Consider the following 25,545-nt stretch of genomic DNA (forward strand, 5'->3'; position numbering starts at 1 on the left):
TCTGCGCGGGACCAGGTGACATTCCAAGATTGCAGGACAGTGACACTTAGAAACCAGGAACATTGTTTAGCATGGATCAGCCTTAGTCCCTCATTTTGTGTTCTTGAATGCCAATTGGAAAAGTATCCTTTTATTTCTGTTCTTTACTTTTCGATTTGTTGGTCTCATGTCTCAGCATTGTATTTTCCAGACTGTCCCTCAAAGCATCTTTCTTCCACAAGAAATGAATGATGCTGTGTAGTTTACCTATTTCAAGCCCTTTGTCAGTATTTCGAGGCAGCAGCAGAATGGTGGCTTGATCTCCATCCAGTTCCGTTGGGGGATCCACGGACTTTAATCATTGCTCCTAAATGTAACCTGGAGATCAATTTTTGGTTTTTGGTATTACAGCATTTATGGTAGCTGGTTTCTTTTATTATCTAATTTTTAGAAATACTGTCACCGTGGAATATAAGATGGGTTAAAGAAACAGTGAGAAGGGACAGAATTTGCAGACATGTCAGCTGGTCACTCCTAAATCTTATCCATCAGCACTTGATCCACAGGTGTGAACATCTGTATCACCTTAGCCAAGCAGCTTTGTTGCCATTATCAAAATATGTCCATTTGTTTAATGCTTTATGTACCAGTATATTCTGGTAAATTTCTAGAGTCTCAAATTTTTCTCTCAGTTTTTCTGGACAAATCCTTAACATGGTTTTACAAAGTGGTTTACAGCTCGGCCCCTCCCCACCTTTCTAGTTTTGTCTCACTGTGCTCTTTCCTTTAGAGCTAAAACCACACTGATGGTCTTCCAGTTCTCCAAATGCAGTTTTCACTCTCTCTTATAATTTTGCCCTCTCTTTTAATATTGGTGGCTTAGACTAAGGTGCTAGCAGTGGAAATGGTGAGATGGTTGGATTTGGGATAGACGAAAAAACGGAGCCAAGTGAACTGTGTGATGGATCGAACGTGGGATCCGAGGGAAGAGAGAGGAGTCGATGCTGGTTTCTGGCCTGATCGTCTGAGCGAATGGGGAAGAAGGAGTCCATTGGGAGAAGGGAAATGCAAGGGTTCTCATTGGAACCTGTCACCTCTGTGATGATGACCAACATTGTTTTCTGTGGTGGACCTTGCCCTTCACCGTGGAGCTGCCCTTTGCACTCCTGTGTTGGCAGACCTTCAGTTTAGGGCTCCCTGGTCAGGGTCATCGGTGATGTTGCAGGGAGGTCCCACCAGGAAATGTAAACATGGCCACTTGTTTACATCTTGGTCCAAGCTGGTTGCAGTTGCTGACTCCTTAGACCTCAGGGGACCCAAGAGACGTGCATCCCCTAGCTTCAGAGCTGGGGAATTGTTCTCTGTGGTCCCATCCACCCTAGGCGTAAACCTTTTATGTTGTTCTGGAGCTCCTGATTACCAGTTGGCTTTCACTTGTGCAAAAATCTCATAAATGATGTTCTTTCCCACACCTTTGATTTTTGTGGCAATTTTTTTTTGCTTGCTTGATTTAGAAATATGGGCATACCTTGTTTAATTGTGCTTCTCAGATGTTGCATTTTTTACAACATCTGTGAAGCACATGGTCTGTGGCAACCCTAAGGCAAGAAAGTCTATCGGTGCCATTTTTCCAACACATGTGCTCACTCCATGTCTCTGTGTCACATTTTGGTAATTCTCAGCACTATTTCACATTCACTGTTTCCACTGTCTTTGCGTTTGTTTTGGTGATCTGTGATCACTGATCTCTGGTGTTACTACTACGCCTTGCTGAAGGCTCAGATGATGGTTAGTGTTTTTTTAGCAATAAAGCATTTTTAAATGAAGGTGTGTATATTGTTTTCTCAGTCATAATGCTATTGTACACTTGATAGGCTACCGTGTACTATAAACATAACTTCTGTATGCCCTGGGAAACCAGAAAATTCATGTGAACCAATTTATTGTGATATTCATATCTTTGTGGTGTTCAGGAACTGAACCCCCAAAATCTGCAAGGGATGCCTCTTCCTGTTTGCTTTTCAGGAAGCCAGTGATTGTCTGTTCCTAAAGCTTTAAGGGCATAAAGACAAGTCAATCTGCTGCATATCCTGATGTTCCAGAGGGTGGGCGGCCAGCCTCGGGGAGCGGCTGGGGAAGTGACAGATGCTAATGAAGGGCCTAACCAACAGAGTTATCACCATAAAGTCATGTAATTACAAGGGCTTAAGGTGTAATAATTACATTTTGTTGCACTGGTGAATACTTCTGCACAAAGTCGGATGGATATGGTTTTGTTTACTGTAAGTAAATTAAGCAAAAGGCTTGTTGGGAAACAACTGTGACCTAATTAATAGCTATGTTTATGTGTTGGCTCTCCAAATGGATTTACCCAGTTTGGGTTCATTAAGCACCATTAATGTGTCAGGCTAAAAATTCTATTTTGCAAAGATGTTCTCTCAATTTTAAGTTTATTCAACATGATGAAGTCATAATGACAGCTAATGGAATCTTCCTTACTTTCTCTGTTGCCACAAAACAGTGGAGCAAGACAGACAAATCAGAAATCCTCTTCCTCCTAAGACTCAACAACTATCTCTACCTTAAAGGCTTCTTCCTGTAGTTTTTAGGATTAGCTGGTTGCTTGTGACCTGTTTTCTCTTCAGCCAATAGCACAGCTTTTCCCTCCAGTCCCTGCACACTCCAGTCTTCATATCACCGTGGAGTCTCCCTAGAAGTGTGAGCAAAGGAAGCATGTGAAAATCTGCAGTTGCTCTAACAATACTGTTGCCTGTGTTCAACATTTTCACTGTCTGCAGTTAGAGAATTCTTTGGAAATGGATGATGAAGAACCAACACCAGGGCCAGGAAACTTGGATTCCACATCTTCCGTTTATAGACAGTCCTACGGTTTAATATTCTTTGCCTTTCTTCCTCAACTCAGACCTCTTTTTAGCAATGTTTTCCCAGATGAATGAAAACCAGAAACTATTTGTCACCCCTGACAAAAAAAATTTGAAAGCTGTCCTTATGCGTAGTCATTACGTTGCTTATGCTTATAAGGGTCAAAATAGATCTTTCTGCCATTTATATTGTTGATCCTATTGTTTTTTGAGAGTGTTAATGTTTTTCTGGCTTTGCCTTTCTTAGATATTAGTCAATCCTGAGAACTACTCATCTCAGTGGAATCATGTATTTTAGACAATATGAAAGAAAATGAAAAGATTTGCTATTCATTCAAATTTTAGTAAATAAAGTAGAAAGTTGGACAAGGACAAAATATTAATAATACTTCCCCTAAAAAATATATAAAGTCTTTATAGTCAGAGAACTCATTTCCACCAACTCTGAAGTGGTGATTTTTAAAAGTTGTTGCTTTTGAAGAATGTAAAATTCTTCGTTGTGTGAAGTAATTTGATATAATTATTTACTTTGTCTTTGGCATGAGAGAGACCTATGTTTTAAAATGGCATTTTTTTCTTCTTCACCGTCAGGAGGAATGGTTATGCTCTATAATGCTACGCATAAGTAAAATTACACATTCAGGGCATCTAAATTGGCATGCCAAATTATACGACATTTTAGTAATTACGTGGATGTAACAGATTCAGTTATTCTTAAACTCTTTTGAGAGACCTGCTGTTAGCAGTGATTCTTAGCAGTAAAAGTTTAACAGGGAAATGGCCTTTATGAGAGTTAATAAATGTTTCCGATTGAATACCCTGGGACCAAATTAACTGTTAATACCTAGATGTGGAAGAACAACCTGTGTCCTGCTTAGGGTTTCATCGTATTCTCTTACGATACATTTACTCTAAATATGATCTAAATGAAGAACTAAGTACCACTTAACATCAAAACTGTTTTCCTAGGTATGTCATTTGGGCCAATTATTTCGGATTCTTTTTTTTCCCTCTGAAACCATTAACCAAAGCCACTAATAAGTAGAAAGGCAGAGTTAAGAGCCTTTTCCTCTTCCTTTCAGTTTCCAATTAGTGGACATATTAATGAGCAACAAAATGGGTGAAAGGAAGGCAGCTGAAGAAAGAACAAGAAGCAAGGAAAGATAATTTGTGGAAACAGATTCAGATCCTTGGTAATTCAGATTGGGCTGCCCCCGTGTGCTGTGCAGGCCGTGATCACTGGAATTTGGAGCTCAGTTTCTTAATTGCTTCTTTAGACTTATCCAAAGAGAAAATTGGATTTCTGGAGATTTTCTTCTGTGCAGAGCAGTCCTGCTAAAGCTGTTTAGGTAGCCACTCTTATTGCCAGCTTTTCACTCTCAGGAGGATAAGCTACTACCAAAGCTAACTTCAAGAAGCACCTTAACCTCTCTGGCAAAAGATTCTATCCCCACTTAGCTGAAATATTCCAGGGCCCTAAGGAAATTCCGGAAGCATTTACCTATTGTCCCCAAAATTGCTCAGATTCTGTGAAACCAACTCGGGCGTTCATTTGCTCTCCGCCATCAGTTTCTATGACATCACCCTAATTTTTTGCTAAATTGAGTTTGATTTCCTTGAATCAAGAAATTTCCCAGCTCTGTGTATCTGTATAAATAGCCCTCAAAGCTCAAGAGTCTGAGAGCTTAAAAGCACTAACTAATGATAACAACCGCAAATGCCCTGGGCAGAATATAAAATGCCACATTCTGCTGAGTGCCCCTAATCATAGTCTAAAACTTTCATTTTCTTCCTATAACATTATAATAATAAAAGGTCGGGTTAGGCCTTTGTCTGCCTAGTAAAACAGGGTAATCAAACCGTTTAAACACCAGCCAGGCCTACCACCCAGATAGATTCTATTCTCGCTGTCTTACCCCTTTCGGAAATATTGTCTGAGTTATGTTACTGCAAAACATTGTGTGCTCATGGGCTTCTTCCTGCTGATTAACAGGTTTTGGATTCAGGGAGACTGAAAGAATATGATGAGCCATATGTTTTGCTACAAAATAGAGACGGCCTATTTTACAAGATGGTGCAACAACTGGGCAAGGCTGAGGCCGCTGCCGTCACTGAAACAGCAAGACAGGTGAGCCCGCTGCAGGGAGTTGTAATTAAGGTTCGTCTCCAGGGTTCACTCCTCAGGATCTGGCACCAGGGGTCTGGTAACAAGCACTCTGTGCCCTTTTCAATGATAAGCCTCCAGAGACAAAGCTTCGTGACTGCACCTTAAGAGTACATTGCAGGGGGAGGACACGTCTGCTGAGAATCTGCAGAACTGGTGGGGGCGGGATGCAGGACGTGTGTGCGCCCACGTGTGCACACACGTGCGCACGAGAGAGAGATTTCGGATTGGAGCTTCCACATGTTTGGACTCTGGGGTCAGATCTCACAGAGCACAGAACACTCATTTTGCCGACCCTTTACATTCTTACGATTGGTGCTTAGCACATTTATGATGCTCTCAGGGAACATGCAGGAGATTTGAGAGTTTGAGAAGAAGAATTGGAGTGGAATATTACGAATTGGGTCTAGAAAGATCTACCAGGGAAAGGTGTAGGTCTCTTCTGGCTTCTAACTGTAAAGAAAACTCCTACGTGATAACTGTCACTTTCTCCCTAATTCTTCGTTGTTTAGAATTAGGTCTGGTTGCCTCCCTATGCTTCCTGTACCTTCTAGAAGATGAAATTGTCATCAGGATAAATCAAGAATTCACGGTAGCCCTAACACTGTAGTCTGAATGGTGCTTGAAGGTTTACAAAGCGTTTCCACAGATGAGGTGTGTGGAAGCACTAAGCACTGTCCATGGTGTGAGAAAGGTGCTCGATGAGTAGCATTCAGGTCACCTGGTATCTCTCTAACAAAGGTGAGGTGGTAGTATCTCATACTACAAATGTGGTAACTGAGGTCTGGTAAGGGACTTAGCCACTGTCATGCAGCCAGCTGTAATTCTCTCTGGAATAAGATAGGAGTGGGACTGATGGAAGGATAGAGGGTGAGAAGAAAGGTCTGCTGTTCTTGCCCTTTTTGATGGGTGGGTTCGGGTGGGCTGAGGCCTCGGAATGGATGTCTTGAGGCTTTCCGTCAAAACTTTACCTCCGGGTGTTAAATTATGGGTGCATTTTTCCTTCTTTATACTTTTCTGCATTTCCCAGATTTTCACTTGTAAGTCAAATAAAAGTACTCTTTCAGTATTTAAAATATCTCTTAAAGAAAACGTCCCATAATGTTACCAACAAGAGATAGAATTAGAAATTTGTATGCTCCCATTATAAGACTTCAAAATAGTAAAATAGCTTATTTTTTAAAAAGAAGGGCAAAAATGGATAAAGCCGCAAGGAGAAATAGAAAAATCCACAATCAGTGGGAGGCATGAAAACAACTTTCTATCAGATTAATAGAGCAAGAAGAAAACTAGGTCAGGATACAGGAGATCTGAATAGTCAGTTAACCAATTGGACATCATAGGCATATACAGAATACTGTATTCAACAGTTGCCAGTTGCAGCACTTCCCTGGTTGGTCCAGTGGGTGAGACTGCGTTCCCAATGCAGGGGGCCCGGGAACAGCCTGCAAGGGCCGACCAGGTTTGATCCCTGGTTGGGGAACTAGATCCCACACGCATGCTGCAACTGAGGAGTCCGAATGCCACAACTAAGAAGCCTAGGATGCCGCAACTAAGAGTCTGCATGCCACAACGAAGATCCCATGTGCCACAACCTAAACAAGCAAACAAACAAACAAACAAAACCGGGAAAAGAAAACATGTCCCAGTATCTAAGTAATTCTATATGAAACATTTATCTGAAATGTGGCCTGAATTCTCTGTCATTGTTCTATCTCATTCCTCCTCCTTAGAAATGAAGAGCGGTACCTTCCACTGTTTATAATGTAGGAAATTGTGCTGGGTCACAGAGCTGGCTGAAGAGTTTAGGGACCACGGAAGATTGTATTCTGAACTTTTCATAAGTACTTATATTGTATGTAAATAGAGAGAAGTTGCACTTGGAGCCCTATATTTTTTAATGCATGAAATTCACAGAGCGCTTTCATCTGCTAGAGTGTCTCCCAGTCAGAGCTTCCCTCCTAACATCCAATAATTATTTGGGATTCCCTATATAACCTAGTCACAGAACAGCCAGGAATCTCACAAACCCTTTTTTCTTTGACCTTAGGCATTTCACATCAGACACATGTGTCCTCACGTATGAGTCAAAAGTCTCCACTTAGAAAATATGTAATGATTGTATATTATCAAACATTGAGCAGTGAGAAATAGATCACAGCATTTAGGTAGGTACATAAGTTCAACACCTTCATTTTACAGGTAAGGAAGCTAAAGCCCCCCTTAGAAGGAAGTGTCCATATATATACAAGTAGTGATGATGCTACCGTGCAGCAGACACAGGATTAGAAATCTTTTCTTCCAATAAATGTTTTAAATCAAGTGTAACATACATAGAAAAATAGACATAGGTCATAGAATTAGATATCTTGTGATTCCTGGTATAGTAATCCTGCATGTACTTAAACAATATCAGTGGTAAGTTACATTTGTGTAGTTCTTTATAATTTATTTTACATACTTCTCACATGTATGATTGCACTTAATTCTCATCACGGTCCTTTCTTATCCCAGGTCATGGATGAGGAGACTGGGTCCAGGGCTCACCTAAGGTCACAGAGCTGGTCCAGGGAGTGCAGGGAGTGAATTGGTGGGGGAGGCTGAGTTCCACCCTAGGCACTCTGCTCTGTGTCAAGCCTGAGAACGCTGCTCCTTTCATGTGGTAGCCAAGGCGGGGCCAGTCACCCAAGCTCACAGGGAGACAGAACATCACTCTTGGATTTCAGTCCTGCCACTGGCTCAGGTCACTTCTTCGGAAAGACATAGCAAAATAACATATCCTGATTCTCATTTCAGTTGAGTATCTTCTTGACGTTATTTCTACATATGCTTGATCCTCTTAGGAGAACAAGCTGTCAGGTTGTCAATTGTTTAAATGTGCAAGCATCAGCTATCGTTCAGAGCTGTAACACCGGGAGGATTAGCCTAAGTCAACAAGCTTTTCACTCTTAACAGAACAGAATTCATTCATTTGAAACGAAAACTCAACATCTGGGAAAGCGTGCATCCAAGTCATGTTTTCTTGACTACATAGTTGATTCTCTGAAAATGGTGCACGCAAGCTGATTCACTGTCTGATTGACCCTTTTAGATGATCCATGAGAGAAAGTACCTTTCAGATACATAAAGCTGAAGGGTACATTAGTTTGCTAGGGCTGCCATACAAAGTACCACAGAGTAGGCACCTTAACAGAAACTGATTTTCTCACAGCCCTGGAGACTGGAAGTCTGAGGTCAAGGTATAGGCAGGATTGATTTCCTCTGAGGCCTCTCTCCTTGGCTTGTAGATGCCATTTTTTTCTCTTTGAAAGAGAAAAAAGAAAGAAACATGATCTTTCGTCTGTGCGTGCCTGTGTCCTAATTGCCTCTTCTTATAAGGACTCCAGTCATATTAGATTAGGGGCCACTTATATGACTTCATTTTAACTGAATCGCCTTTATAAAGACCCTATCTCCAAATACAGTCACATTCTGAACAACTGGTGGGTTTAGGACTTGAACATATAAAATTGGAGGGGGAGCTTCCCTGGTGGCGCCGTGGTTAAGAATCCACCTGCTGGTGCAGGGGACACGTGTTCGAGCCCTGGTCCAGGAAGATCCCACATGCCGCAGAGCAACTAAGCCCGTGCGCCACAACTGCTGAGCCCGCGTGCCGCAGCTACTGAAGCCGGAATGCCTAGAGCCCATGCTCCGCAACAAGAGAAGCCACCGCAATGAGAAGCCCGTGCACCGCAACTGAGAGTAGCCCCCGCTCTCCGCAACTAGAGAAAGCCCGCGTGCAGCAACAAAGACCCAACACAGACAAAAAAAAAAAAAAAAAAAAAAAATTGGAGGGGACACAATTCATCCCATAACAAAGGATAAATGCCTATCATTCATTTTCTTCTGTGATGAAGCAGACCTGATTGAGGCTTTTTTGAAGTTTCTTTGTTGCCAGTGTGTAACAGAGGTTTCATTTTATCTATTCGTTTTATCACCAGATACAAGCCCAAAATTATGAAATCCTAATATCCTAGATCTAGGACCCTGGACTGGTTTGAATAGTGCAGGAGGCACTTAGCAACCTCATGACCTCTTATGTTGCCCAAGGTCTCTGAGCCTCAGGGTCCTCGCCTGTATGTAGTGCAAGGATTACAGCACTGCCCGGCTCCTTCACACTTATTACAAGAATCAGATGAGAGAGTGCTTTGTGAATATTGAGCATTTTATAAGATAAAAGTCGCATCATTTTTTTTTCAGGCTATAGATTCAACCCTTATCTCCCAATAAGAAAATGTACCCACAGTTCTTCTAAGTAGCATTAGAGACTCTAAATAATTAAATTTTATTTTTAATGATCAGTTCTTAAAGAAATGATGTGTCTCATGCTACAAAATTCAAAAACTTTACTTTTTTAGAATAGGTTTTAAAATTTTATAAATGAAATTTAAGTCACTTTACCATTCCTGTCATTACACAGCTCCTCCCCCGGGGTGGAGCTCCAGCACCGTCTTTGACTATTCTCTTGACATGTCCTGTGCTTCAGTAATAATTTGTGCCAATGTGGCCTTCCTGTTTTTAAGCACGAACGATAGCTCTTCCTTACTTTTTTCATTGGATATTATACCTATGTGCATAGTTATCTCATTCTGTTTAATGGCTACATGGTATTTATGCTTTCTCCATTCCCTACTCCTCATTTTCCCTTCTAATTAATTGTTACAGTTTTATGTTTATTTCCCCACAAGAGGAGCTCTAGTTCACTTACTATTTGTATTCTTCTTTATAATTTATCACCTTCTATTATCTTTCTTTCTTTGGTTTATTTTATTGTTGCTTACTTCCTGAATGCATTTGTTTTTATTTTTTCTTATTTATTAATATAAATATTTCAAGGCTGTGAACTTTTCTCTGAATACTGTTTTAGATATATCCTACAGGTTCTGGTGTGTAGTGCTTTCATCATAGTTAGGTTTTTTGTATAGATTCTGCGATTCTGGCTTTCTTTTCCTCTTTGGTCCACAAATTATTTGAGAAGGATATCTTGAAAACTTCCTGGGGGTTGGAGTTTTTTCATGTTTATTTGTTTCTGTTTCCCTCATCAGTCTCAGTACCTTATGATCAAAAAATGTTGTTTGTCCTGTTTCCCCCAAGAAACAATATTTCTTAATACTTTTTTTGTGTTCTGGTAAATAGGCAATTTTTGTGAGTGTTCTGTGGGTATTTAAAAAGATGGGCTATCGTCTGTTTAAGTTATAGAGCTTCATTTTTAATTAGATCTACTTAATTACATTATTTAGTTCTTCTCTATCCTTATTTATTTTGGTCCGTTTAATGTAACTTGGACTAGGTGAATTAGTCTCATGCTACCAAGTTTCACTTTGTACTTCCTGCTTTCTTTGGTTGTTATAATTTTGATGATATGACTTTTTTCAGTGCACAAATATATTCTTGACTTTTGTTATCAGTATGAATTATATTTTCTACTATTTTAAAGTGCCTTTCATTGATTCATTTAATGGTCTTGGCCCTAAATCCAATATGGTTCATAATTAAATTGAGTTCCCCTTTTCACGTTGTTTTCATTTGCCTGGTATGTCTTTGACTGTTTTTGTTTTTGTTTTTGTTTTGGCCATGCTGTGGGGCATGTGGGATCTTAGTTCCCTGACCAAGGATTAAATCCACTCCCCCTGCAGTGGAAGCGCGGAGTCTTAACCTCCTCTGGACCACTAGGGAAGTCCCAGTCTTTGATAGTCTTTTTTTTTTTTTTTTTTTTTTTTAATATTTATTTATTTATTGGCTACGTTGGGTGTTAGTTGTGGCATGCGGGATCTTTCACTGTGACACGTGAGCTCTTCGCTTCATTGTGGTGTGTGTGCAGGCTTCTCTCTAGTTGTGACGTGTGGGCTCCAGAGTGCATGGGCTCTGTAGTTGTGGTGCATGGGCTCTGTAGTTGTGGCGCATGGGCTCTGTAGTTGTGGCGCACAGGCTTAGTTGTGTGACCAGGGATCGAACTGGTGTCCTCTGCATTGCAAGATGGATTCTCTACCACTGGACCACCAGGGGATTCCTCTGATTATCTTTTAATAGCAGATTACAGATACGTCTCTTGCAATGGCATGTAGTTAGGTTTAGCTCTGAGATTTAATCTTAGCACGTGAGGCACCCCCCCACACAAATATACGAGTTTAGGCCATTTACATTTATTGAGATTATAGTTACGTTTTATCTTAGTTCAGTTGTGTTATACTGTAAGTTTTTAGTGCTCTTTTTTTAAAATTTTTTTTAGCCTGTAATTTGTGTTTCTTTGCTCATTGTTTTATGTATGTTCCTTTCATTTCCTCTAAGAATACTTTATTTCTTATTTTTGGCTCCCCATTATGAACAATGATGTCATATCTTCCCTCTCCCCCTTCTCGCATCAGATCTTAATTTTCTTCTACTGTTTATCTTCATATCTTTAAAAATCCTTAAACCTCTATTATTTTACTTACTTGTACTAAATGATACTTTTTCCATCTCTTAGTTGGCTAAAATTTGTCCTCTGGTATTGTGTTTTTACATCTTAGGGGTTTGATTCACTAGTGGGGCTGAGAAATCCATTTAATCAGTCACGACCAGCATGCTTTAAGAAATGAAATAGGAAAGAATGGAATAGAAGAAAAGGAGCAATGTATCTTTCATAGTAATAGTAAATATTTCATGAAACTCCTTTCAGGATAGATAAATATAGATACAGATTGTGAATCTGTACTGAGACTCAAAGTAAAGTTAAGTGTATTTACTATTGTGGGTGGCAGTACAAATGAAAGGTTGAAAACAAATCTCTATACCATCATAAAGGAGGGTCATTGGAGTTAAGAATCCCCGACTTATTGTCTATAGAGTTGACCCTTGAACAACAGGGATTTGAATTGCAGGAGTCCACTTATATGTTTTTTTTCCAGTAAATATGTACTATAATCCTGCGTGATCTGCAGTTGGTTGAATGCATGATGTGAAACTGTGAATATGAAGGAGCAACTGTAAAGTTATACTTGGATTTTCGACTATGTGGAGGGTCCCTAACCCCTACATTGCTCAAGGGTCACCTATATGAAATATTTTTATGCTACATCACCAGTTTATATTTCTGGTTATAATATTCTTGGATCACACGTCCTTTCACTTATTGTGTTGTAATCTTTGCTATAAGGTCTTCCAGCATTGTTTATTCACGTGTAGAAGCCTAAGGCCACATTGGACATAACTTGATCTTTCCTGGATACTCAGAGGATTCTTTTTCTGTTTTGAAAGTCATTTGTTTTTCCTAGAACATCACAGACTCTTGGTCACTAGCTTCTAGTCTTTTATTTTAGGGAGTTTATTTGAATTATACCTTTGAATTTGTTTTAGTTGATTGGATTCTCTTTACAAATATCTATAATGTACATATTGTCCTTTGTTTCGTAAAGCTATTATTTCCTTAATCTTTTTAAAATTTTTATTAATTTATAATTATTAGACTTGCTTTCTCAGTTCTATCCTCCGTGTCTCATATTGTTTGTTCGGTAGTGACTGATCTTTGTGCAGCCTTCAGAACTGTCATTTCTTTGATGTTTTCATTTTTATCTTCCTTTTCACTTTGGCATCTGTCAATTCATGTCTCATCTTTTGTTGCTGTGCCGTGTTTTCCTGTACTCTCAGATCTCTGCCTCCACGGGTTGATTATTCTACTACATTTTCTTTAAATATGTAATATTATTTTTTTCATAATTTTCATCTGTTCAGTGATTACTTCTTTCATCCATCATGTGCTTATCCTGTTACTTTTCCTAATTTTTTGTTTGTGTGTTTTACAAATTCTGTATTACTTTTTTATTTATTATTATTCCTACTACTCACTTTTTAATTTCGTTTTTTTAAGACCATATATTTGCTAGATAGTTGTGGCTAGCACATCATTTCAGACTAAAGGGTATTCCCTCTGCTTAACATAGAAGCATTCCCCATGATCCAGGGAAAGAGAGTGAGTGAGTGAGTGTGAGAGAGAAATTGATAATACATATTCATTTAGCCTGTACTCCTCCCTAGCCTTCAGAGATGGGCAGTTACAATGCTGCTTGCATTTCAGAATCTCTCTTGTCCTAGGACCTTACCAGTGTTCATGCTTTAGGCAAAGATGGTGATTCTATAGGATTCCTCATGGACACCTTAGAATTTGCCAGTTAATTGGACAACTGTGCTCTCCCATGATTGCTGAGATCTGCTCTCTTTAGGTACTTTCTCTCTGTCTTGCTAGAGCCCATTGGATCCAGTTGCATAAGGCAGTCCATCTAGATATTTTGTCAGTTGTGATTTCAAATGATTCCTGATTTCATCAAATATTGGGCTTGCTTGGTTTTGTTTTTGTTTTTGGTTTTGGTTTTTTTTGTGGTACATGGGCCTCTCACTGTTGTGGCCTCTCCCGTTGCGGAGCACAGGCTCCGGACGCGCAGGCTTAGCAGCCATGGCTCACGGGCCCAGCCCCTCCGCGGCATGTGGGATCTTCCCGGATCAGGGCACAAACCTGTGTCCCCTGCACCGGCAGGTGGACTCTCAACCACTGCGCCACCAGGGAAGCCCTGGGCTTACTTTTTAATCTCCCACTATCCTTGCTGTTGAGAGTGATTTCTGAGAGGATAAGGGGAGAAAAAAATCCAATATTCCGTTAAGTTAAAAGGAGAAATCGTCTCTAACTCTCCAGCACTCTTTAACTTTGATAATATATCTGTCAGTATGTCCACAAAGTTAGACCTGCTTTAAAGATGAGGGGTTTGAGGGTTGCTGGGCTTGAACTAGGGCCGTGCAGTTCAGGGAGAATGAATGGACAGATTCTTGAACCATAATTCTACACATATTGAGCCATTGGTTGCTGGCCTTTATCCGTGCAGGGGAGCATTTATTGCTCTGTTGCTTTTACTAAGATCTAATTTCATGATGGTGGCTTTGTTTACAAGTTGGAGTTTAAATACTAAACTTAGTTTCAACCTACATTGGAGGAACTATAATGAACTAAACCCAAAGAAGGACAGGAAAAGGCTCAAACCCAACACTCACTGGTCTTATGTTCTGCTTGGCCAGAATTTGAACTTTTTTGGCATTGTCTCTTTTAATCCTCATTAAAGCCATTCTGAGATGGTAGTATTATCCCTCAGATCGAGAAACTGAGGCAGAAGGGGCTAAGGAACTTCTCAAAGTCACAGGTTAGAAAGTGTTAGTAATCTTTTAACTATTTTCTGCCTCCCGGGTTACTATATTTACTGAATAAAATGTGTAGTAACTACGACCCTGCGCTTCTAGAAAGATAAAAATCAAAAGATTCACAAAAGGGCCTCCTAGATGTTTTGTTTTCATCATTTAAGCTGGGTGATGCTGCTGCTTTCTGTGGACTTAAGGGACCACGTCTCTGAGCAGCATCATAATCACACCCAACACTTAGCTCAGCGTGTTTTCAACCTGCAGTTTGTAGCCATCAATTAGTTCCTATGAGGTAAGTCATTGTCTCGTTTCACAAATGAGGCAGCTGGTGCAGAGAGAGCTTAAGTGATTTTTCCAAGGTCAGCAGTGGTCCCAGGAGAGAGAGGTGAGTTTGGGCCTCTCCATCCCAGGCTCAACCCATCCACAAGGACTCTGCTATCAAGCGTTCAGTCATCTCAACTCCCTTCATAACCCGCCCTGTGAAAAAGATGGCTTCTCTCACTTGTGCTGTCAGCCAGAGTGTAGTCTACACCATGGCAACAGATGAGGAAAAGAAAGGTCAAATCAAGGATTTTATACATAGGAAGCTCATTTTCATTATTCAGTTCCAAGTATTTCAGACCATGAAATGAAGACCATTTTGGTTAAAAATTGCTAATAATAAAAAATTTTTAATAAAAAATTACACTGAGAAAGGGGTATGGAGAAAGGAACCAGGTCGATGGGGGAGGGGTGGCTGTCAGGCAGTAGGAAATGAAATTAATTCCCTTCTGTTCTTCTGGCTGTTTTTTCTTTCACCAACAGAGTATATAAATACTAACCACACAAGTATGGCTATTTAAAAAAAAATTGAGGAGGGGGATGAAATGCAATTAGCCCCCCCAAAAGCTTTATTTTTAAATCCTTGCATTATAATGGAAATAGCCTCGAATTTCATCCAGTCGGATCCAAGCATTCTTGGAGAAATTCTTATTTTTCTCCTTTTAAGTGACATTTTAATATACAGCATTTCATATGTAGCGCTGTTTTGGGGGTAGCAAGTATGCAAGCAATAAGAGAAAAAGAAAGTACACATAATATGAAGGTAGGTGTCTCATAGCTTTTCCATTTCATATGTGATGTCCACTATCTCTCATGATAACTTTGTTGACAGCACCCACAAATGTACTTGGAGTCAGGTTTTGTAAAATAGATCTGAACTCATATGACTAAGCACCTCAGCACGTGACACGAGCAAGCCTCATATAGATGGTACATTTTCTGTTTTAAAGACTCAAACAAAACTTTTCACATTCTTCTTTGGAGGAAAGAAAAATTACTTTTGAAGTCCTTTTTCACCCAAACACATTTAGAGATAAGAGCTCACAAGACTTGACATTATTTCATTTTGTTCTGTGCATCTGTCAAGGAACTGAGATACGATACAGCTACTAAAAACTGATGATTGTGGAACAGACAATCTTGACAGCATTTCATTTCCATTGTGTTCTGATTATACATTTATCAGAAAACCTGTATCTCTTCCAGTTCAGCTAGAAATTGGTAGAATTCAAGAACTCAAAGGCTTGGCAAAGACCTGTCCTATTATTTGGTATCATCTTCCATTTTAGAGAAGTTGCTTGGTTGAGTCATTCTTAAAGCTTTTGATGCTCTTTTCATTCTTATATCCCACTATCCACAGATCACATTTCTATAGGCCCTATAACTGCTTTGCCGCACAAATTAAACGCCAGGATATTTCATACATATACGCCAGCGTTTCAATGCTTGTCATCAGAGTTTATAAAATATAGGGACTGCAACCTGATATTAACATCCAAATCTATTGTGCTCATTTTGTGTGTGAAAATGAGAAACCCTCATGCAGACGCTAGATTTCCCAGCCTCTTTGTCACCCTGTTTTTAATTTATCGCCAGGCTTTGAGTCAGTAAAATGATTTCACTTATCAATTTAATGTAGCGATAAAGCATATCTGTGAATCAGAATGATCAGAACTCAAGTGGATCTACAGGTTGTTTGGCATTAGGCCCAGCCCCACTGAGGGTTTTAATGGGGCTACTTCCTCCACAGAATAAATACGTCCCTGGTTTTTTCAATTGTTCCTCCACTAGTGATGGGATTGCTTCACATGAAAAGTGGACATAGAAATGCACTGCTGGGGGCTTCCCTGGCGGCGCAGTTGTTAAGAATCCACCTGGCAATCCAGGGGACAGGGGTTCGAGCCCTGGTCCGGGAAGATCCCACATGCCACGGAGCAACTAAGCCCGTGTGCCACAACTACTGAGCCTGTGCTCTAGAGCCCACGAGCCACAACTACTGAGCCCAAGGCCACAACTACTGAAGCCTGTGCTCTGCAACAAGAGAAGCCACCACAGTGAGAAGCCCACGCACCGCAACAAAGAGTAGCCCCCGCTCGCCACAGCTAGAGAAGCTCTGCGTGCAGCAATGAAGACCCAGTGCAGCCAAAAATAAATAAATTAAATAAATAAATTTAAAAAACAAAAGAAATGCGCTGCTTTATGGAGGAGGACTTTAAAACTTTTAAACATGTTTTTATACCTGTCTTTTTTTTTTTCAGGTGTACTTCAAAAGGAATTATCCAGAAATTACTCACAATGGGCATGTGGTTATGAATGCTTCCAATGGACAGCCCCCAGCCTTAACAATTTTTGAGACAGCACTGTGATTCTACCATGAGGTCAAGTCTATTCCAAAGACATTTTTCCAATAGTCTTTGCACTGTGTAAACTACACTTTACTTTGTTTTTACACCAGCAACAAATATTTACATACAAGTTGTTCGTCTATTTGGATTTTTTTCCTCCACTTCACCCAATGATTTCAAGCTCTAACAAAATGATTTATTATTGTTATTTATACGTTATAGTATTTTTTGTCTTATCTAAATCAGAGGTACAGGCCACCAATAAAAGCTGTTTACCAGGTTTTGTGCCTTAAAGAGACTCCAGAGCCAAAGCACATTTTCTAAGGTATAGGACAAAGTTGTCATAGATGTTTTTTACTGCCCCCAAATTACATATTACTTTCCAGTTATATCAGGGATTCTATTTACTTGAAGACTGTGGAAGTTATCATTTTGCCTTACCACTTTCTTTAACGTAAGTAGGATCCACTATTCCCTGCCCAAAACCTCTGGCTAAACTAGTACAGAAAAAACTAATAGGAAAAACAAAAAATACACTTTAGTTTTAAAGTGGCATTATAGTAGGAGAGGCCCCCCCCCCCAAAAAAAAAAAAAAGATAAATGGTTAAAATACAGAAGGTCAGTATTTAATTATATTTTCTAAAAGAGATGGAAGAGAAAATGCTTTCAGAAAATAGGAGCCCTTCTAGGGGATTTGATAGTGATGGACACGTGTTATCATTAATCGTCTTCTAGATTTCGTGGCTCCTACGTGAGATATCTTGCAGTTTTAGACTCAGCTTGGTGATACTTTCAGAAAGGCCGTGCTGCTAACTGTAATTGACCCTCAATTGACGGTCAATTGACGCTTGACCCTCTGCTGACATAAGGCTTTTGCTTTGCCCGTCATTGAAATCCTTTCTAAATCACATGCATGGGCTCTCCTGACTTGGTGAGAAAAACAGAAAGACGTTGCATACATTGACTGTAGTTATGCAGTATGTTCTCAGGATGCATCAAGAAGGTTCACTTTCATGAGCCTGCCTAGGTTCGTTTACTTCTGACCACTAACTGTACTTTGTTTAGCTCTTTCTGATCAGTAGATCAACAAGCCACAATACTTCCTAGGGCCTGCCGTACTTTGTTTGAACTATGGGTCCTTAGCTTTTCTTGATGGTGGTGGCCATGATATGGTGTGTTCAAGTTACTAAAGGTTTTACTGTCCTGGTTTTACGTGTGCTCTCAGAATAAGGCATAACCGCCCTCAAATGGAATATATTTATATATATATTATACACACACACACACACACACACGTATATGCCTTCTGATAGCCGGTTTTGGGATTCTGTAACAGAGAGAAACAGATGTCTCATAGAATTAAGCCTTAAAAACCACACACTCAGCAACCTACCAGAATACATTGAGTGCAGTTGGTATTTAGAAATAGTATGGTTAATGTTTAGTCCAGTAAATTGTGTAATAGTCGTGGTTCTTATTTCAGGAGACTGACATGACAACAAGGATAATATTGAGGTTTGTTAAAACAATGGAAATATTTGAAATGTGTATGTGTTTATTTGGTCTTTAGAGGTTTATTTGGTCTTTAAAGGCAGTTAAATATGTTTCTATTTTATTTCTTTTTTAATGTCATTGTACAGTTTTTTAATGAAACAAAATTCAATTGAAATAAATGTTTTCATCTCCAGAGATCTGTATTTTTATTTTTAGAGGTATAACTGACTCATGTCCTTGCTGTTGAAAGCCAGTGAGGTTCCCTGAGATAATAAAATATCTATTATCAACTGGTTTCTTGGCTAAGTAGGTACCCCAGGTACTCTATGCAGAGAGGAGGGTATCAGACAGATTTAAACAGTTGCTACTGAAGTAATCCCAGTTGTACCCCTTCCATAAAGGGAAAGTATTAACTTATGTCCCAAGCTTGAACCAAGTAGTCAATTGTTGAAGTTTTTGTTTTTTTTTGTTTTTTTGCCCTAAACTAACAAGAAACATCTGTTGCTGCTACATTTAAAACACCTGTAGGACGTGTATTGTCACAGTATGGTCACTAGGCTAGCAGTATCAGCATCACCTGGGAACTTGTTAGAAATGCACATTCTGTGTCTCACCCCATACCTACTGCATCAGAAACACTGGTGGTAGGGACTAGTAGTCTGTCTTAACAAGGCCGAAGGATGATTCTGATGCATTCTGAAGTCTGAGAACCAGTACCATAGAAAATAAAGAACTCCTAAAACTCATTAAGAAAAACACAGAGGGGCTTCCCTGGTGGCACAGTGGTTGAGAGTCCGCCTGCCAATGCAGGGTACACGGGTTCGTGCCCCGGTCCGGGAGGATCCCACATGCCGCGGAGCGGCTGGGCCCGTGAGCCATGGCCGCTGAGCCTGCGCGTCCGCAGCGGGAGGGGCCACAACAGTGAGAGGCCCGCGTAACGCAAAAAAAAAAGAAAAACACAGAAAGCCCAATTAGAGAAATGGACAAGAGACTCAAATAGGCACTTCAGAAAAGAGAATATCCAAATGGCCAATAACTGGAAAAGTGCTCAGTCTCATTAGTTACCAAGGAAATGCATATTAAAACCACAACGAGATACTGCTAAACACCAGGTAGAACGGCTAAAGTTAAAAAGGTTGAGACTACGAACTGAGTGCTGATGGAGTAGTGGGAACTCTTGTGCACTACCCTGTGTGCGAAAAAAGTGTATATTGAAGAAAAGCCTTTGGAAAACAGTTGGACAGCATTTACTCAAAATGCACACCCTGTGATCTGTTAATCCTGCTCCGAACGTAAACATGTGCTCAAGGATGTTCCTAGAAACCTAATTCCTAGTGGCCGCAAACTGGACATAATCCAAATGCACATCAACTGCAGAAGGAAAGTGGAGTGTGATCTAATAGAATATCCCCCAGCAATGAAAGCAGTTGAACATCAACAACACAGGTGCATCACAAACTTAAGCCTGACCCCAAAGAATATTTATGATTCCCTTTATACTAAGTTTGAACATAGTTACGATCAAGTCATAGGGTTCAGAGTCAGTACTTCACTTTGGGGAGTTAGAAGGTGTTGGTAATTGGGAGAAATAAAAGGATAGCTTCTCAGGTGCTTAAAATATTCTCTTGTTGGGGGGTTTTGGGAAGGTTAGATGGGCATTCCTTGGGCTCTTCATTTATTTTTAGCACTTCTCTGTTGCATGTCATACTTCACAATTGAGTTAACTAAAAAGAAACTTCACAGCCTCAGTTTTATTTTAGAATCTCATTCAAACGCAGTGGTCCAGTCATCTAAAGGAGAATAATCTGAATCTGGGGAGTTATTTCTGCTGGGTTCTTAAAATATGAGGCTGTGCAAGGTCTTGTGGCCCATCACAAATGGCCTCATATGAAGCTCTTGGTACACGAGAGCTCAAGGTCTATATTTTCTCTAAACAATCAAAATAAATCCTACTTCCTCTCTCCAATTCTATCCAAATGATTCTTTTTTAACCACGTTACTGAAGTATGCTTGACGTTTCAAAAGCTGTACATATTTAATGTAAACAACTTGAAGTGTTGGAGATAAGTATATGCTCATGAAATCAACCCCACAATCTATGCCATGAACATATCCATCACCTCCAAAAGTTTCCTCCCAGGCCTCGCTTTTAATCTCCATTAGTAGGAAAGATACAAGCAAATCAATCTAATACTAACTGCTTTGATAACACCATAAATGTGTTTTGTGAAGAAACAACTGAAAATTCCATAAGGCAGTGATTTAGGTAATTTTGACAATTTGGTGAGTTAACTGTTAATCAGCCGATTAACTTTGACCCTATGTAAATCAATGAAAATCTGGGGTTTTCTTTCAGATAGTTTGACTGGAGATATTAGAAGCCCCTCTTCTCAAACCTGAGTCTTTGTTTCATATCTAATTCTGAAAAGTTTAATGATGTTCAGAACCTTATGACCTGAGTGTTGTAGATTTAGCACCTGAATATGTAAGTCACTTTCACAACTGATTCTGTTTTGGAGTGTTTTCAAGATAACATCTTTACCTAGAAAGCTGCATGACATTCTGGATACCACATCTCAAGAAAAAACTTCCTTGTAATTTCACTAATGTATTTAAACATAAAAACTGAAAGCATTTCCTCTAAGATCAGGAACAAGACAAAGATGTCCACTCTTGCCATTGAAACTATTTCAATAGTTGAAACTATTATTCAACATTGTTCTGGAAGTCCTAGCCACGGCAATCAGAGAAGAAAAAGAAATAAAAGGAATACAAATTGGAAAAGAAGAAGTAAAACTGTCTTTGTCTGCAGATCACATGATACTATACATAGATAATCCTATAGATGCCACCAGAAAACTACTAGAGCTAATCAATGAATTTGGTAAAGTTGCAGGATACAAAATTAATGCACAGAAATCTCTTGCATTTGTATACACTAACAATGAAAGATCAGAAAGAGAAATTAAGGAAACAATCCCATTCACCATTGCAACAAAAAGAATAAAATACCTGGGAATAAACCTACCTAAGGAGATAAAAGACCTGTACTCAGAAAAGTATAAGACACTGATGAAAGAAATCAAAGATGACACAAAGAGATGGAGAGATATACCATGTTCTTGGATTGGAAGAATCAATATTGTGAAAATGACTATACTACCCAAAGCAATCTACAGATTCAATGCAATCCTTATCAAATTACCAGTGGCATTTTTTACAGAACCAGAACAAAGAATCTTAAAATTTGTGTGGAGACACAAAAGACCCCGAATAGCCAAAGCAGTCTTGAGGGAAAAAAACGGAGCTGGAGGAATCAGGCTCCCTGACTTCAGACTATACTACAAAGCTACAGTAATCAAGACAATATGGTACTGGCACAAAAACAGAAATATAGATCAATGGAACAGGATAGAAAGCCCAGCGATAAACCCACACACCTGTGGTCAACTAATCTATGACAAAGGAGGCAAGGATATGCAATGGAGAAAAGACAGTCTCTTCAATAAGTGGTGTTGGGAAGACTGGACAGCTACATGTAAAAGAATGAAATCAGAACACTCCCTAACACCATACACAAAAATAAACTCAAAATGGATTAAAGACCTAAATGTAAGACCAGACACTATAAAACTCTTAGAGGAAAACATAGGAAGAACACTCTTTGACATAAATCACAGCAAGATCTTTTTTGATCCATCTCCTAGAGTAATGGAAGTAAAATCAAAAATAAACAAATGGGACCTAATGAAACTTAAAAGCTTTTGCACAGCAAAGGAAACTATAAACAAGATGAAAAGACAACCCTTAGAATGGGAGAAAATATTTGTAAACGAATCAACAGTCAAAGGATTAATCTCCAAAATATATAAACCACTCATGCAGTTCAATATTGAAAAAATAAATAACCCAATCAAAAAATGGGCAGAAGACCTAAACAGACATTTCTCCAAAGAAGACATACAGATGGCCAAGAGGCACATGAAAGCTGCTCAACATGACTAATTGTTAGAGAAATGCAAATCAAAACCACAATGAGGTATCACCCCACACCGGTTAGAATGGGCATCATGAGAAAATCTACAAACAACAAATGCTGGAGAGGGTGTGGAGAAAAGGGAACCCTCTTGCACTTTTGGTGGGAATGTAAACTGATACAGCCACTATGGAGAACAGTATGGAGGTTCCTTAAAAAACTAAACATAGAATTACCATATGACCCAGCAATCCCACTACTGGGCATATACCCAGAGAAAACCATAATTCAAAAAGACACATGCACCCCAGTATTCATTGCAGCACTCTTTACAATAGCCAGGTTATGGAAACAACCTAAATGCCCATAAACAGATGAATGGATAAGGAAGATGTGGTACATATATACAATGGAATATTACTCAGCCATAAAAAGGAACGAAATTGTGTCATTTGTAGAGATGTGGATGGACCTAGAGACTGTCATACAGAGTGAAGTAAGTCAGAGAAAAACAAATACCGTATATTAACACATACATGTGGAATGTAGAAAATGGTACATTTTCATTTCATGTGAACTGGTTTGCAGGGCAGAACTAGAGACACAGATGTAGAGAACAAACGTATGGACACCAAGGGGGGAAAGCGGCAGGAGCGTGGGGTGGTGGTGGGATGAATTGGGAGATTGGGATTGACATGTATACACTAATATGTATAAAATAGATAACTAATAAGAACCTGCTGTATAACAAAAAATGATAAAATTTTAAAAAAGAAGAAAAAGTTTTAAAAAAGTTAATTATTTCTGACTGGTTTGATTATCACTGATTTATATTTTCATAGGTTTTCTGAATTTTCCAAATTACCTACAACAAGCATGGGTTAATTTTAAGGTCCAGAAAATATGTAAAGAGAAGCCACAGTGCCTCTTTCAGTTAGGATAGACTGGGGAGTTTATATTTTATTTATGAGCAGTATCTTATCCACCTCACAGAAGCTCCTAGCTTCAACACCCCCACACTGTGAGGACACTCTTAGGATAGATAATCATTCATTTCTAAAACTTCAAAAATTCATTTAATAAATATCACTGTGAAAGAGTTAAGAAAACCAAGTTAACAGTGATGAACACAGCGTACTTTGTCAATGCAACTTCCAAACAGCCACAATAATGGTCAGCCCTATATCAGATCTAGTTATCACTGAAATTTTGGCTTCTAAATTACACAGTGGGTCTAGATTTGCTGCCACATGTCTCTTGGGGAGGCACCTAGGATCAGTCATCAGGCAAAGAGAAAAGTTAGGAAAAGTTCCCTGAGAAGCTTGGTGTTTCTGATTTACATGTGTAGGGGGTAAAAATGCAGATGACAATTAAGAACCTGAGACAATTACTTGTCTGGGGGGAATTTGGACTTTCAGGTCTTTCTGCAGCATCTGGGCTCCTGAGGTGAGGGCTGGTAGATAGACTGTATCAACAAGCCAGCCCAGCTGTAATGTCCGTGGCTGGACCTCAGCATGTCCAGCCCACAGAGGAGGACAGGTTAGCTATCTGTAGGTAGCTTTTAGTTCTCTTCCTTGCTTTCTCACCTTGGTTCCCTCTCCTTCTAATTAGAACATGACTCCAGCTTCGAGGATTTCCTGACTACTAGCCTCTGGGATGGAGACAGTCTAGCCTTTTTGAGAACGGGTTCTATATTAGACTCAGCAATAGTTATCCCTACTTGATAAAGAGATCACTATATTGATTTCATCAGTGTCAGGAGCCTCTCTTTAAGGCTAGTTTTTTGAGTAGGTAGACCAGGTAGCCACCCATGTATTGTGATTTAGGGAGCCCTGGGGAAATCCTCTACACAAAGTATGTTCTCCACTGGCGCTTGAAGGGCCATCATTGTTGATTCATTCATGTGAACACCTCGTGCTTTTTCCTTGAGGTCCTTTTAAAACTAAGATCCTGTATTTTAATGAAGGTGTAAAGCATGAAGTCACTAACACTTTAACTCAAGTGAGTTTGCCATATTGCTTTCTCTCTAATGGAAGAAGCAGTGGATACCACACATAATTTGGGAGGGTGGGCGTTTGTGATCCACCTGGAAGGGAAGAACTCATCCTCAGTAAACATGACAGGAAACTTCACCAGTAAAGATATTTCAACAACCCGGTTGCACAATAATATCTAATCACAGCAAGGAAATGGCCAATATCCTGGGTAACACATAAGCAATTGAATTTGCCTTCGCCTTGTGCAGCCACATGGACAAATTTGAGCATCACCCACCTGCCAGCCTTGCCTGTTAAATCAAATTATCACTCAGATTCACCCCGGATCAGAATTGGTTGAAGGATCTTGTAGGCTTTGGCTTGGAGTTCATCATTCTGGGAAGAAGGAAGTTGAAGAACCAGGCCTACTTAGTATGGAGAGGGTTAGGCTGCTTAGGTACCAAGGGAGTTTCTGAGGGCAGCCAGGTCTCTCTCATCAGAGCCTGGCTAAACATGGCATCTAGACCATAGAAGAATAGTCAGTGTTGGTGGAAAGAACCAATGGCTTTCCTACTGAGGGTTAGTTGAACAAGTTGATGCTTGTTTCAGGTGAACAACTGCCACCTACATCTCAGCACCAAACAATTCAGATGTAGTTTAAACTTCAAGTCAACTGATTGGAGACAGTGTATTTATGTGCTAAGTGTGCTGTGTTAAATCAAGTCTTTCTCTGTTGTTGTTGTTTTCTACTTTAATGTAGGAAGTATCTATTATCAGCAGGGCACATCCCTGATATTTTCTAGCCCAGGGCAAGAGCACAGATGGAGGCCTGCGTACCACGTGTCTAAACAGGTAGAGCTATAAATCATGCTAACAAAGTGTTCAATAAAATATGTGTTACCCTCCCAACTTGATAATGCTTCCCAACTACCCGGAAGGCCTGACTCTAATTTAGAATTCTTGTATTCTCAGAGTTCTTGCTGAAATGTGGAGATGTGGGGAGAACAGGCCCATGACCGCCGCCCACACCAAAAGGAGCCCCATTCACACGAGTAAAGACACCCCAGATGGCACAGGCAAGTTCTGTCCACCCCTCCCTATCCTTGCAAAGGGGCCCTCCCAGGCCCAGGAGTACTCACGCCTGAGTTGTTGCCTGGTGCTATCGCCCTTGGGAGGATGGACTCAGGCAACAGGCCGATGCATGTCCTTG

At 39.8% G+C, this 25,545-nt stretch overlaps 1 protein-coding gene across 3 annotated transcripts in view; it reads left to right on the plus strand.

Annotated features, from left to right (window-relative positions):
• The window catches only part of ABCC4 (ATP binding cassette subfamily C member 4), a 223,712-nt gene extending 198,324 nt beyond the window's left edge, over nucleotides 1–25,388 (plus strand). For 2 of the 3 annotated variants that reach the window (XM_029209923.1, XM_029209926.1), the window contains exons 30-31: nucleotides 4,855–4,989; nucleotides 16,803–17,536. In XM_029209923.1, coding sequence (XP_029065756.1) covers nucleotides 4,855–4,989; nucleotides 16,803–16,910 — 243 coding nt within the window. In that variant the 3' untranslated portion in view covers nucleotides 16,911–17,536. Of the gene's footprint in view, nucleotides 1–4,854; nucleotides 4,990–16,802; nucleotides 17,537–25,307 lie in introns of those variants that run through there. The other variant, XM_029209924.1, reaches the window with a different exon arrangement.
• Nucleotides 25,389–25,545: the final 157 nt, after the last annotated feature.

This window comes from Monodon monoceros, unplaced genomic scaffold, assembly GCF_005190385.1.
Source record: "Monodon monoceros isolate NGI ecotype Baffin Bay Population unplaced genomic scaffold, NGI_Narwhal_1 Super_Scaffold_8, whole genome shotgun sequence".
Taxonomy (NCBI): domain Eukaryota; kingdom Metazoa; phylum Chordata; class Mammalia; order Artiodactyla; family Monodontidae; genus Monodon; species Monodon monoceros.